Raw genomic sequence first — 15,819 nt, 5'->3', positions numbered from 1 at the left:
AAGGTTAAAACTGCAGTCGTAACAATTCAAGCGGGTTACAGAGGCTGGAAAATTCGGCAAGAAGTTCGTCAGTGGCATTTTGCTGCAACAAGGATTCAGACTTGCTTCAGAAGATACTCAGATCGCAAGTCTTTTCTTAAACTTAAACAAGCAGTAGTAGTTTTACAGAAAGCTATCAAAGCATATTTGATGGGACAGAAAGATAGAGCTTTCTACTTGAGCTTGAAGGAGTCTGTGATAAGAATCCAGGCAGCATATCGGGGTTGGAAGCTTCGATCAGCACTGAAACGCAGACGAGATGGTGCTGTAATAATTCAAACTCTTTACAGAGGATATATAGAGAGAAAGAAATATGCTGCAAAAAAAAGAGCAACATTGGTACTTCAAGCTCATTTCAGAGCTTTTCTGAACGGAAGAAGGGAATTGGAACGTTACTTAGTAATGAAGAAAGCAGTGTTGGTAATCCAGAGCTCTTGGCGAGGGCACCAGGTAAGACAACACTTGAAGAAAGAACACCATGCAGCCATAATCATTCAGAGATACATCAGGGGATTTATTGCTAGAAAGAACTTTCAGAGAAGAAAAAGTCTGTTCATCAGGATCCGACAGCTAGTAACTGATGTTTTAATACTCCAGAAACTCAAAAAGAGAATTCTGAGGAAGAGACGGGCTACCACATTGGTACAGGCTTGGTTTAAGGGATATTTAGTCAGGAAAAAATGAAGGAAGAAAAGGCTTCAATTATAATTCAGTCCTACATGAAAATGTTTATAGCAAGAAACAAGTTTCTGGAAATGAGGGCTGCTTGTGTTACTTTACAAAAGTATGTCCGTGGTTTGATAAAGAGAGCAGAATTTTTACAGATGTGTCGTGCGGTTACATTCATTCAGCAAAAGTTTAAAGCAAAGCTCTCTGGACGAGCTGAGTACAGAAGGTACCAGTTGCTACGTAACGCTTGCATCAAGGTGCAGGCTTGGTGGCGAGGTTACGTTGTAAGGAAAACGGTTGGTCGTAATCGTTGGGCTGCTACCACAATACAGGCTGCATACAGGACACATAGGACAAGAAAACAATTTGTTCAACTGAAAAAAGACAACTGTACTTCTTCAACAGAGATGGAAAGCAAAGTTACAATGCAGGTTGTATCATCAGCAATTTGTGCAATTTCGTCAGAGTGCCATAATAATCCAAAGCGCTTACAGAGGCTTCGTGGCAAGGAGAATTACGAAAACCATGGTTTCTGCACGTATTGTTCAGTCTGTCATACGTTGCGTCATTGTAAGAAAGAAATTCTTAGTAATGAGGTCCTCGGCCATGAAGTTGCAGTCTTGGTATCGCATGGTGCTGGCTAGGGGAAAGTACCAAAAGAAACTCGGGGCAGTATATCAAATACAGAAATACTTTCGAAGTTGGTTGTTAGCAAAAGAAGTGAGAAAAGGCTATCTTGAGCTTCGAAAGAGTGTTGTGATAATTCAAGCGTGCTTTAGAGCAACAATATATAGAAAACGGTTTCAGGTTGTGAGAAATCGTGTTGTTTACATTCAAACCTCATATCGAGGGCGAAAACTAAGACAACAGTTTCTTCTCCAGCGAAGAGCTGCTGTGGTGATTCAACGTTGGTTTCGGGCAATACGTGAAGATCGAACACAAAAGATTAGGTATGTTATACTTCTGTGTTGTTTGACCATTGTAGCTATTGTTGCCTAAAAAAATTCAGTAAATTTGCTTGTATATATTATTTGTTAAGTGAATCATTTAAAGTTTTTCAATTAAGTTTGTTAAGCATATCATAACTTGAAATTTAGTATGCACTGCTGAATTGTTTACAAAGTGTTGGTTTTATAGAATAATAGATACAACTCTATTTTATGTTAAATAATGCATGTTGAACAACGTGTTGAAATATATACATCAAGATTTGTTTGGATTCAACAAGTGATTTAATTGGAATATGATGTGTACCTGTTTGCTTCTATCAATAATTTGTTTTACTATAAAATTTAATGTAACACTTAAAGTGTATTGGTAAAGTTACTTAGCCAAATAATAGTAATGATTTATAATTTAAATAGATTAAACAGATGAGGATCCCACTGGGTGATTAACTTTATCACGAATATCTTTAAAATGTAAATATTTATTTATTGTAATTAAAATCAACATTTCTCCCTATAGAAGCTGGCTATTTTGAGGCATTTTTTGTGATTAACAACAAATCTTGCAGTTCATGGAAATTTCTTTTGGCCTTAAATGGTGCGGTTTTAATTACAAAATAAAGATTTCCACTGAAAGTGTTCATGATATCACATTATATCCAGTTTGTTTCTCACTTGGTAATGTCTTCATGATATCACATTATATCCAGTTTGTTTCTCACTTGGTAATGTCTTCATGATATCACATTATATCCAGTTTGTTTCTCACTTGGTAATGTCTTCATGATATCACATTATATCCAGTTTGTTTCTCACTTGGTAATGTCTTCATGATATCACATTATATCCAGTTTGTTTCTCACTTGGTAATGTCTTCATGATATCACATTATATCCAGTTTGTTTCTCACTTGGTAATGTCTTCATGATATCACATTATATCCAGTTTGTTTCTCACTTGGTAATGTCTTCATGATATCACATTATATCCAGTTTGTTTCTCACTTGGTAATGTCTTCATGATATCACATTATATCCAGTTTGTTTCTCACTTGGTAATGTCTTCATGATATCACATTATATCCAGTTTGTTTCTCACTTGGTAATGTCTTCATGATATCACATTATATCCAGTTTGTTTCTCACTTGGTAATGTCTTCATGATATCACATTATATCCAGTTTGTTTCTCACTTGGTAATGTCTTCATGATATCACATTATATCCAGTTTGTTTCTCACTTGGTAATGTCTTCATGATATCACATTATATCCAGTTTGTTTCTCACTTGGTAATGTCTTCATGATATCACATTATATCCAGTTTGTTTCTCACTTGGTAATGTCTTCATGATATCACATTATATCCAGTTTGTTTCTCACTTGGTAATGTCTTCATGATATCACATTATATCCAGTTTGTTTCTCACTTGGTAATGTCTTCATGATATCACATTATATCCAGTTTGTTTCTCACTTGGTAATGTCTTCATGATATCACATTATATCCAGTTTGTTTCTCACTTGGTAATGTCTTCATGATATCACATTATATCCAGTTTGTTTCTCACTTGGTAATGTCTTCATGATATCACATTATATCCAGTTTGTTTCTCACTTGGTAATGTCTTCATGATATCACATTATATCCAGTTTGTTTCTCACTTGGTAATGTCTTCATCACATTATATCCATTAGTTTGTTTCTCACTTGGTAATGTCTTCATGATATCACATTATATCCAGTTTGTTTCTCACTTGGTAATGTCTTCATGATATCACATTATATCCAGTTTGTTTCTCACTTGGTAATGTCTTCATGATATCACATTATATCCAGTTTGTTTCTCACTTGGTCTTCATGATCTTCACTTGATATCACATTATATCCAGTTTGTTTCTCACTTGTAATGTCTTCATGATATCACATTATATCCAGTTTGTTTCTCACTTGGTAATGTCTTCATGATATCACATTATATCCAGTTTTCTTGAATGTCTTCATGATATCACATTATATCCAGTTTGTTTCTCACTTGGTAATGTCTTCATGATATCACATTATATCCAGTTTGTTTCTCACTTGGTAATGTCTTCATGATATCCAGTTTGTTTCTCACTTGGTAATGTCTTCATGATATCACATTATATCCAGATATCACATTATATCCAGTTTGTTTCTCACTTGGTAATGTCTTGGTAATGTCTCACTTGTTTGTAATGTCTTCATGATATCACATTATATCCAGTTTGTTTCTCACTTGGTAATGTCTTCATGATATCACATTATATCCAGTTTGTTTCTCACTTGGTAATGTCTTCCAGTTTGTTTCTCACTGATATCACATTATATCCAGTTTGTTTCTCACTTGGTAATGTCTTCATGATATCACATTATATCCAGTTTGTTTCTCACTTGGTAATGTCTTCATGATATCACATTATATCCAGTTTGTTTCTCACTTGGTAATGTCTTCATGATATCACATTATATCCAGTTTGTTTCTCACTTGGTAATGTCTTCATGATATCACATTATATCCAGTTTGTTTCTCACTTGGTAATGTCTTCATGATATCACATTATATCCAGTTTGTTTCTCACTTGGTAATGTCTTCATTATATCCAGTTTGTTTCTCACTTGGTAATGTCTTCATGATATCACATTATATCCAGTTTGTTTCTCACTTGGTAATGTCTTCATGATATCACATTATATCCTCATTAATGTCTTCATGATATCACATTTTGTTTCTCACTTGGTAATGTCTTCATGATATCACATTATATCCAGTTTGTTTCTCACTTGGTAATGTCTTCATGATATCACATTATATCCAGTTTGTTTCTCACTTGGTAATGTCTTCATGATATCACATTATATCCAGTTTGTTTCTCACTTGGTAATGTCTTCATGATATCACATTATATCCAGTTTGTTTCTCACTTGGTAATGTCTTCATGATATCACATTATATCCAGTTTGTTTCTCACTTGGTAATGTCTTCATGATATCACATTATATCCAGTTTGTTTCTCACTTGGTAATGTCTTCATGATATCACATTATATCCAGTTTGTTTCTCACTTGGTAATGTCTTCATGATATCACATTATATCCAGTTTGTTTCTCACTTTGTAATACTTTTATTCTGAATTTTTCTTCCAACTTGAAGCGAAGATTCATTTCAGTTGCATGTATTACAGAAATTGTAATTAACAGTTTGTGTGAAATAAGTTTAAAAAATGATTACAGGTTTGAGAGATTACAAAGCAGCACAGTGAAGCTTCAAGCAGCTACAAGAGGTTGGTTAGTACGTCGACAAGTGAAAAGGTTAAAGGCAGCCATTACAATTCAAAGATGGTACAAAAGTGCTCTGATTAAAAGACGTTATCTGAAAATCTATCGGCCAGTGTTACTACTCCAAGTCAAGGCACGTAGTTGGTTACAATGCCAGCAACTTCTTCAGATGGACCAGCAACTTGAAATTAGAGTAAAATTACAAGAAGCTGTTCGTGGTTTCTTGGCTCAAAAACACCTGGATGTAAGTAAATCATTGTTTCAGATGTTGTTTTTTATCAACTACTTTATGTATCTATATTAGTCGAAACATTGTCGAGGTCTGTTCATTAGTTGAAATTGTAGATTATGAAATGCTCTAAGATCTAGGTATACTAAATGTGGCACAGTTTACCAATGAGTTTAAGCTGCTTTAGGATGCTAAATGCTGGAAAAAACAAACATTAAAACGTTTGATATTTAGTCCTAAAAATCTGTATTGATATCAAAACACTGATTTAATAAGTTTTCATTTTAATCTTTAAATGTTTTGTTTTGAAACTTGATTTGTTGAATATGTTACTTATGGATATCACTGAGTACCTCTAAAAGTAATAAATAGAATGTCTGACCTTTCCATTTACTTATCACAAAAATGTAATAAAACTGAATGTAATATTTAGATTAATAATTAAATAGGGGTGTTTGTGTGAACTTGCTGTGTTAATAACAAAGTTTTTATGCTAAACATTTCTGAAATGTTGAATTTCTTGTTGGTCATATTACTGTAGTATATTTTGTATTATTGAATATTGATAAATAATTATCTTTTGTTTATTTTAAATTATAGGCTTTACTTATAGCAAGAACTGTCAAAGTGGAATGTTTTGTAGCCATGGTATTACGTCATCTATCGGCTGTACGAGTTCAAAGGTTTTACCGACGAATATTAAATTTGAGGTTATGAAGAAACAACTGGATGCAGTTGTTGTTATTCAGGCTAGTAATCTTAGTTTTTAAACATTAAATGTTCATACTGGTCAAAGTATATGGGCATTATTTTTATGCATAAAGAGTGCAACTTGATACACATCTGACCCCAGAAATTTGGGAATAAAATCACTTGTAAGCTACCATAATTTCCACACTGCTCTACAGTTTTCAATTTAAGTACATTGAAGAAAATTTTGTGGTAAGACTTTTTTCAGACATTTCATTTTAGAGTTTATTTTTGTGTTTGGAAGATTGAAGTGTCTTTGCACTATATATAGTTTTTCTTCCAAAAGTTAAAACTAAGATATGTTTTTTGGGTGAAAACTATTAAAGTTAAACGTGTTTGACTGCATTTGCTTTTATTTCGTTTATTATTAAATAGTGATTTACAGGTTTTGTAACATTTAATACAAGTTTTTGTCTGTCACAAATTGCTATCAAGAAAACTTGTCATCTGTACCAGATCTCTTCAACAGAGCTGGACCTGTGAAAATCAAACGTATATGGGAATTCTTATTGTCTGTAAAACAAAAAACGTAACAGTTTTGTAGAAGTATTAAAATGATCTTACCAGTCTCAATGTAAGACATTGTTGTTTTTCAAAAGAAGTGTGTGTGCCTGACACTTCTAGGCAGTTATATCACTCAAATCACAATCTGTGGGTTGCGGCTTGTGGCTTGAATCTTCATCCCACCAAACACGCCAGCCCTGGGGGTGGTTTTTGTGATGGTCAATCGTATTGTCTGTTAGTAACAGAGTAGCCCAAGAATTAGCAGTGGGTGGTGATTACAAGCTCCATTTACTCTAGTCTTTCACTGCTAAATTAGGGATGGCTAACACAGACAGTCCTTGTGTAGCTTTATGCAAACTTCCAAACAAACTACAAGAAGTGTGTGACAAGTTCAATTAATATATCATTTATGTTTTTAAGATAATGATTGGTTGAAAGGTGAGGTTCACAAAAGTTTGTCATGTGAAAAGGTGTGGAAAACTATCAAAAGGATTGTGGAAATATGTGGTAGGGGGGTTACTTACATTAAATGGTTTTTTTAATGTTAAATATCAAATTAACTCATCAGTGTAAATACTGTGTGATAATCCCTACAGGTATGACTTGCACATTTTAACGTTTTTCTAAACAAAGATAACTTATGAAAACAGCACAATAACTGTTGTATAACCTAGAACAAAACTAATATTTTGTTTTTGAGTGTTGATGAAAAATAAAGACAATTTTGTTATGTTTATTTTATTACTATTACTGTAGTTAAGAAGTTTCCTTATTTGAGCTAATATGGCATATTTTAAATTATAAATTTTTCTCTTTGAACAGTGATATACATCTTAGTGGTTTTGGAAAGTGAAACAGAACATGCTTCTATTTTTATAAGTACTTCTGATTTTGTAAACTTGCTTTTGCCAAAATTTGATTTATTGTAACTGTACAACTTGTGATGTCTTACATTAAGTATTTCATGACTTCTCCAGAGGTGGATGAGAGGACGCTTGCAGAGACTGTGGTTTTTACGTCTGCGACAGAACGTAATACTGTTCCAGAGAGCTGCTCGAATTTATCTTCTTACACAAGAAAAGGCAGCAACTGTGATACAGACAAAAGTGCGTTCATGGTTGGTTTATAGGAGGTTGGTAAAGGAACAAAATGCAGCTACAGTTATACAGGTTTGTACAATCAAGTGTAGACTGGAAGGTAAAGTGTGTACACTGAAGTTTAGCATAAATATTGAGTTGACCTGTTAAGTTTTAGTGGTCAGATTTTTTATAAGGATTATTAGAGCTTGCATAATTCATGTGTGAATAAAATGTTATCCAGATCTTAAGTCAAGAATGGAACCAGTTTCTTCCTGGTCTGTGTAGAGGACCAGATAGAGATTGATGGAGAAGTGGGCTATGTCTTGTAGGTATACATGCTTTAATATTTAGCAGCTGGAACAATAAAACTGTTTGTTGAATGCAGGGGCTACAGAGGAGCCGAAGCCATGTTTTAGGATGGCTTTAGCCCTAGAGAGCTGAACCAATTTGAGTTGTGATAATGGAATTTTGGGTAAAACCAAATAGGAGGCTATTTTTCAACCAAACTTGTGTGTAGTGTAGCCATAACAGATTTGCCCTGTGTCTAATACCTTTGACCTTGAAGCTGTTTTAGGCCTGCCATTCTTGTTCTGATGTTTCCTGCAATAAGACCAGGGCGTTGCAAGTTTATTGGTTTTCTACTGTGATATGTCTACAGTTATCTGTTAACAATGTTTATTATTGGGTGGTATTTTATCACATAAGTGAGAAATAGATCTGTTATTTGTTGTTCATTGCCTTCTACAGGAATTTTTGTTGTTGTTGTTGCAATAATCAGATTTTTGCAGCTAACGAATCATGCTCAGAAAGTGCCTGTTAAATTGGATTTTGTAAAATGAATCTTGACTGGTCTGAGCAGGAGATTAGGGTATGTTTGTGTGGCACCATCCATACAGAAGAGAAGATATATATAAATTACCAGCATTTTAAGATGGCTGACCATTGTGTTGATCCATAATTATTTTATTATAATTCTGCTCATATCCAAAAGTTTCTTGCAATTATTTTATCTAATCAGATTATTTGGTCTGTTTTATAACCATCAGTATAACAATTTCAGGTTTGTTATAGTCTTTTCTCTGGTTCAGTAGATTTAGTTCCTAGATTTGTCGAATCGTGTTGCCTAGTTCAATCGTGTGATATGTCTGTTAACGAGTCAGGTGGTTCCGGGAATTTCAAAGGTCATGTTTCTGTTATATTACTAAAATGTTAAAATCACTTACATTTAGTTGTAGTGGTTAGATTATTATTAGATGTGCAAATTAATCTGTTTTCTTTAGATATGTAACAGAGAGAAATATTAGAACTCTGACAACATGTAGGTAAGTGTATCAGTTTCTCTTATTCTTTGTATATCATTTGTCATTGTTTAAAAAATTAATATTGTAGTAATATGTTTATTTCACATCAGGCTGCTTGGCGAGGGCACGTGCAGCGTTGCAAACTCAAGAGTCGTCAACTGAAAACAATAAGAGAAAGATTGAAAACCGTTAATGCGAACGCTACTGAAGATAAGAAATTATGTAATCGAACAACTTCGGCTCTAGATTTCTTATTACGTTGCCGAAATCTATCCTACATCTTGTCTGCACTGATGCATTTAGGTGAGACTGAGATTTTTAGCTCTCATGTTACGACACCCACTTGTTTTAATTACTCTCAAGATTTGTAATTAGAAAACAGGAGAGAAATAATTTTTCAAGTTTTATGTATGACCAAACGTTCTTGTGGGTCTTAAATCCAGGAATTTTGTTTTTAGAACAAACTTAACTAAATTTCTCAATGTTGACGGATGACGTAGCGAAAAATGTCAAAGTTTCACTTGCTTCGGACACGGTGTTGGTTTATCTTTGCTGATGGTTTAATGTATTAAGTCTGTAACCTTTTAAAAAACAAATTAATCATAATAGTACTAATTTCTGCTTTTATCTCTTCCATTCTGGTTATGAGAAAGTGCAAAGTGCTATTTTTATTATCTTATGGATTTCTCTGTTTCTTGGAAATACCAACATATTCAATACATTTCTGTTATATTCTGATGCTCACATTCTAGTGTGACCACTGAGAAAATGTACTGGAAAACTAAATGAAACATTTTGTTTAGTAAGAAGCCTAAGTGTTAATAAAATATTGTGACAACTTTTATCACGAACACGTGCATGTTGTATAATGCTCGAGTGTTTGTGTATGTCGTTCTATTCTGTGCTGCTAGGCAGTGTCAGATCCTTTAATATATGGCTTACAAAATGTTTGTTTTGAATATAAAAGTTGAGATTTTTGTAAGTTTAAGAAGAGTTGTACATGTGTAGTAAGTATTTAATGAATTACAAACGATTTTGTTTGTTGCATTTGCCCTCTGTCTTTATATCTGAGAGTGCATACATTACATAAAAAGTAATTTTTGAGACTAGCAATTACACAAGATTCCATCTGTTGTTGGAATCATTTTTGGAATCACTTAAACTCTAGAGTTAACATTTTAAAATCATGAAAATTTTTCTGTTTCTGGGACCAAGAATAATTTTTTTTTTTACATTCTGGAAAAACTGTTAAAATGTTTTTATTCTGCGTAAAGATTTTAATGGTTTTACCTTCACTTGAACTAAACCAGGAAAACTTATTAAACACTGGTGTGTGATATAATAACCATCTGAGGTTGTCTGTTATAGAATGAGTATTGATGTAGAATGTCTAGGATGGAAAAATATATTTTTAGGCCTAACAAAAGTGATAAATTCATGTTAAACTGTAGATATTTTTTCTTCACGTTTCTCCTAGTAAGTTCCCTTAAGAAATGTAGGTGGAATTTTAAAATGAAACTTTTGTTTAACCAAAGAAAACGATTGTTTTAATTATTTCACTATTAATCTTTCTTTCTTCTAAAATTTTAAATTTCACTTACTGTGTTTATACCAAAGCTTTTACGTTGTCCATAATTTCCTTGTAAGGTTGTTTTACATTTTTTGAAAGTTGTGCTAAACCATTTTATGTAATTGCCCAGATGTTGTTACCCGGCTCTCGGCGTCATGTTGTGAGAAGATAGCAGAAGGCAGTGCAGTAGAAATCCTTTTCCAGTTGATACGAAGCTGTAACCGAAGCTTGCCTCACATGGAATTGATTAAATATTCCACAAACATCTTGTTAAATCTTGCCAAGGTTTGTATTCTCCAACAGAGATTCTGTTTCACTTGGGTTGTTACCATGACAACATAGGTTCTGCTTCAAATGTATTATTGTTCCTTGATCATTTTATTTCTAAATATGATCTAGGAAGGTCGAAACGTTGGTCTTTGCTTATCAGTAAGTGTTAATACCAGCCGTTCTAAAATACATTTTTATTTCAAGTGGGTTTCTCGTCATCAAGAAAGGCGAGCTGTTTACATTGTGTGACGTTTAGCTTCTTCAATCTTTCTCTTATCCAGTACTGCATGTTTCTGCAACACCTCTATAATACTGAGTTATTTCTTGTTGCAAGTTAACCTTATTTTATTTCATTTCTAAACTGGTTTTTATAAACCAGATGCTTCTGTAATGACAGTTTAACACCCGGCTTTAAACTTACATTAAATATTTTCTGCTATTTTCCTTTATTTGTTTTCATGAAATCTTTGCATTGTTTTATTATTACCATAACATACAGACCTTAACAAAAGAACTCTGAGAAAGTCATTGTTTTATTATTACCATAACATACAGACCTTAACAAAAGAACTCTGAGAAAGTCATTGTTTTATTATTACCATAACATACAGACCTTAACAAAAGAACTCTGAGAAAGTCATTGTTTTATTATTACCATAACATACAGACGTTAACAAAGAACTCTGAGAAAGTCATTGTTTTATTATTACCATAACAAACAGACCTTAACAAAAGAACTCCGAGAAAGTCATTGTTTTATTATTACCATAACATACAGACCTTAACAAAGAACTCTGAGAAAGTCATTGTTTTATTATTACCATAACATACAGACCTTAACAAAAGAACTCTGAGAAAGTTTGTGTGTGAAACTGAAATCCTAACCATTCACAGAGCTTTAAAGGAGTATTATAGGTGGGGGCTAGGGTGAAAAAAAAAAAAAAAAGCCCATTTTGTGGTTTCACTTTTTTGTTTTTTCATGATGGGCTCTGTATAAAACGTTTAGCCTGGGACCTAACTTACCCTTAATTTGTTTCCGTATAAAAACGTTTTTTCCTCAGCTATTACTATAAAGAGACCAACTTAACTGCATCATTTTTGTGACTTAAGTTTTAATTTATACCATTTTCATGAGAGTAAGAAGTACAAGGGATTAAAAAAACACTTAAATTGCATTGAAATGAACTTGTAAATGTGTTTCAAACTTTACTACTGAAGAAATGTGTTAATTTCTTTGTTTTATGTATGCATGTGCAGGTCTTACTCAAATATTGTATATATCTTATAATACTGTTGTTTAAGCTACATTATACAATGTTATTGTATTTAAGATAAGTGTGTCATGTATTTATGGCCTAAGTTATCTTTAATACTGAGAGTACCCTTGTCTTTGATGAAACAAAGCATTATAGTTTATATAATTACACATGTAAGAAAAGCGTACTTAATTAGCTGTATTCGTTATGAAATTAGATTTCAGTTTTGATGTAAGTGGGCATCTGGTTCTTATCACAAATTAATAAGTGTAACTTGATAGCATTCTCTCTCTCTTTGTGTAATAGATGCACAGTGTGTGTTTCACTTGATTTTCTCATCATATTGTAACACAATCTCAATGAATTGTTTTCTTTCCACATCAACAGTATGATAAAACGGTGGATTCTGTGTGGACAGTGACTGGTTCTCTCGATACTCTGCTGGACCTCTTGCGAATCTACAGAGAGAAGGGTGAAACTATTTTTTCGAAAGTCTGTACACTGTTATGGATCTTCTTCCAGGATCCTGGGAAGGCCTCGGTAATAACGACTATCGACCAGCTAGTAGAAATTAAAATCTAGATAGACTTTTATCTTTGTAAACTTGTTACAAGGAAGAGAGTTCTAGGAGCAGCCAAACAGAAATATCCGAAAATTATGGTGTCTGAAATGTGTCAGATTTGTTGTGAAGTGAGATGGTAAAAATTTACATGTGATTTACATTAATAGGGTGGTGATGGTATACAATTAATTCTTAGTGTTTTAACTACACTGTTGTTTTAATAAATGTAAAACAAGAAATATATTACAAAGGATACTGTTTGCACACTAGGCTGTAGAATGACACAGAGGATATTCATCACAGTTATTAACAGTCTAACAAAAGATTATTTTAGTGTTCCTTTTACCTCTACAGTGTTTATATTTTGTGTTCTTAAGTGTTGTAATACTTTGGTTTTTTTTCTAACCTGAATTTACATGTGATTATATTTGCAAATATTCTAATTTGGGTCAGCTTTGATATTGTGTCCTGAGAGAACAAACTGTGTAATAATTTTGGTTTGTTTGAAATGTAATTAATTGTGAATTTCTTGTAATGTCTTCTGTCATATTTTTATTTTTGCAACTGTCAACTGTCTTTATTATCTGAAACCTATATTACTTGAAAGAGTGTATGAACTGAACTGAATGCTGACTTGACTTTGTTGTAGGTGATGAAATCTAACAAGAATGTGATGGAGAAAATCAAAAGTCTCCATTATCTTACCTGTCGGCGACACAAGATGGAAGAGGAAAGGAAACTGACCAAAGCTCGGTTGTCCACCACTCTATCGTCTTCATTTCTTTCATCTTCTGTGTGTTCCAAGAGCGTGATTTCCAGCATGTCTGTCTGCATTCCCCATGTCACCAAAACCCAGCCACAAATCCAACCAGACTGGATACTTGGACACAAACACATGCGAGAATTTATTGATCCAGTTGATGCTATAGTTGCAGTGATGAATATGTCAAAGAATTCCAAGCACTAGGACCGTGTCTTCCTTGTACATTCTTATGATTTTTATTCGTGTTGTATGTGTGCTGTAGTTCATACACCTCTCATTTTTATCACTTTTTTTAACCTGTATAAAAGAAAAACAAACAAAAACAGATTATCATGTACGTTTTTATGTTGTATAATAATAAAATTGGATTAAACTCAAAGCGGGAAAATTTTGTCAGTTATTAAAATTAATAAGTTACATTTTTATTTTTGGAATCCCTCGTAACACTGTTTTGTTTCTTTTATTCAAAATAGTAGTTGTATAAAGTATGCATTATGGTACTGAAGGAAGTGATTTACATAAAGGCCAAACAAAATTTTTATTTGCAAGTTCTAACAGTTTATATCTGAATGTGAGAAAAGAATGTTGTATGTAAACCACAATATATCTGTAATATCTAGTGCTAACAATACCTGTGCCTGGCATGACCAGGTGGTTAAGGCTAATACAAACAAAAGAATGTTGTATGTAAACCACAATATATCTGTAATATCTAGTGCTAACAATACCTGTGCCTGGCATGACCAGGTGGTTAAGGCACTAGACTTGTAAACCGAAGATCGGTGGGGCGTTCGATCTCCGTCACACCATGCTCGCCCTTTCAGCTGTGGGGCGTTATGATGTGACGGCCAATCCCACTATTCGTTGGTGAAAGAGTAGCCCAAGAGTTGTCAGTGGGTGGTGATGATTAGCTGCTTTCTCTCTAATCTTACACTGCTAAATCAGGGACGGCTAGTGCAGATAGCTCTTGTGTAGCTTTGCGCGATATTCAAAACAAACCTGATACGTGTATTTATGAGGCCAACTGGAATACGACAGACATATTTTTAGATTTCACAAACAACGACTGTTGTGGTGTGAATTAGATAAGTGAATTATTATTAATTCTATTTATACAACACATTTCTAAAAATTCATCAGGCTAGCAATGTAGTGGAACAAAATGAGGTTATTAAAAAAGTTAGGAAGCATTTGTTTGGTAAGAAGGCTAGGCTTGTTAATAAAATGTTTTACAACTTTTTCATGAACACGATGTGTATAATGCTATTGTTTGTTAGCTTATATTTGTATGCTAGGAGATGTTTGATCCTTTAATAAATGGCTTACGAAACTATTGTTTTGAAAGGTTAAGATTTTGAAAGTTTAAGAAAAGTTGTACATGTGTGTAGTAAGTGTTTAATGAATTACAAACGATTTTGTTTGTTTAATTTGCCATCTGTTTTATAGAGAGTGCTTCAACTTAAGTAATTTTGAGACTAGCATTACACAATGTTCCATGTGTTGTTGTAAATTTTGGAACATTAAAACTAGCGTTAACATTTTTTTTCAAAAATTTTTCTGTTTCTGGGATAATAAAATTTTTTTTTACATTTGAAAAACTGTGAAAATGTTTTAATGATGCTATAAAGATTTTAAATGGTGGAACCTTTCATGAACTAAACCTGCAAAATTGTTAAAATTAAAGTGGAAAAAAAACGATTCTGAGTTTGTCTGTTATGAATGAAATTGATGTACAATGATACTGAAAAAAATTTGTTTTAGGTTAACAAAAGTATAACATTCAGGTTCACATGTAATTTTATTTCTTCAGTTTTCCTATAAGTTTTAAAAATGTGGTGGAATTTTAAAATGAAATTTAGTTTAACCTCAGAAAAAAATTGTTTTAATTATTTCAATTATCAAAATTTCGTCACAAAATTTTTAAAACATTCAGTGTTTATAAAAAATCTTTTTACCGTTGTCCAAAATTTCTTCAAATTGTTTTACATTTTTGAAAGTTGTGCTAAACCATTTTATGTAATTGCCCACATGTTTTACCCGATCTTAGCGTCATGTTGTGAAAAGATAGCAGAAGGCAGTGCAGTAGAACCTTTTCAGTTAATACGAACTTCAACATATTGCCTACATTTATATTGTATTAAATATTGTACAAACATCTTATTAAATGCTGTGCCAAGGATTTGTATTCCCAACAGAGATTCGTTACCAGGTTTTACCATGACAACATAGGTTCTTTTAAATTTATTATTGTTCCTTAAATCTTTTATTTTAAATATGACTAGGATCGAAACGTTGATTTTAGCTTATCAGTAAGTGTTCGATACCTAGTTGTTACGCTAAAATGCATTTTATTTATTGTGGGTTTCTGCATCAAGATAGCTAGCTGTTTACATTGTGACGTTTAGCTTCAATATTTCTCTCTTATCCAGTACTGCATGTTTGTCAACACCTCTATAATACTGAGTTATTTTGGTTGCAAGTTAACCTTATGTTATTTCATTCTCTAAACTGGTTTTATAAACCAGATGCTTCATAATGTGTTTAAGACCTGGATTTAAACTTACATTAAATATTTTCTTTATT

At 32.9% G+C, this 15,819-nt stretch overlaps 2 protein-coding genes across 2 annotated transcripts; both read left to right on the top strand.

The window, feature by feature from the left end:
- Positions 1 to 720: 720 nt before the first annotated feature.
- LOC143245947 (uncharacterized) lies at positions 721 to 5,898 on the top strand. The gene is made up of 3 exons (XM_076492198.1): positions 721 to 1,658; positions 4,908 to 5,196; positions 5,782 to 5,898. Exons 1-3 carry the CDS (start codon positions 1,234 to 1,236, stop codon positions 5,896 to 5,898), a joined length of 831 nt encoding a protein of 276 aa, XP_076348313.1. The 5' UTR covers positions 721 to 1,233.
- A 1,512-nt stretch (positions 5,899 to 7,410) lies between these two features.
- On the top strand, positions 7,411 to 13,568 carry LOC143246157 (abnormal spindle-like microcephaly-associated protein homolog). The gene is made up of 5 exons (XM_076492368.1): positions 7,411 to 7,604; positions 8,926 to 9,118; positions 10,516 to 10,670; positions 12,299 to 12,451; positions 13,123 to 13,568. Exons 1-5 carry the CDS (start codon positions 7,419 to 7,421, stop codon positions 13,438 to 13,440), a joined length of 1,005 nt encoding a protein of 334 aa, XP_076348483.1. The 5' UTR covers positions 7,411 to 7,418; the 3' UTR covers positions 13,441 to 13,568.
- Positions 13,569 to 15,819: the final 2,251 nt, after the last annotated feature.

This window comes from Tachypleus tridentatus, chromosome 3 (genome assembly GCF_004210375.1).
Source record: "Tachypleus tridentatus isolate NWPU-2018 chromosome 3, ASM421037v1, whole genome shotgun sequence".
In the NCBI taxonomy this organism is placed as follows: domain Eukaryota; kingdom Metazoa; phylum Arthropoda; class Merostomata; order Xiphosura; family Limulidae; genus Tachypleus; species Tachypleus tridentatus.
The sequence above is the reverse complement of the archived record's forward strand: the minus strand, read 5'-3'. Positions and strand labels throughout refer to the sequence as shown.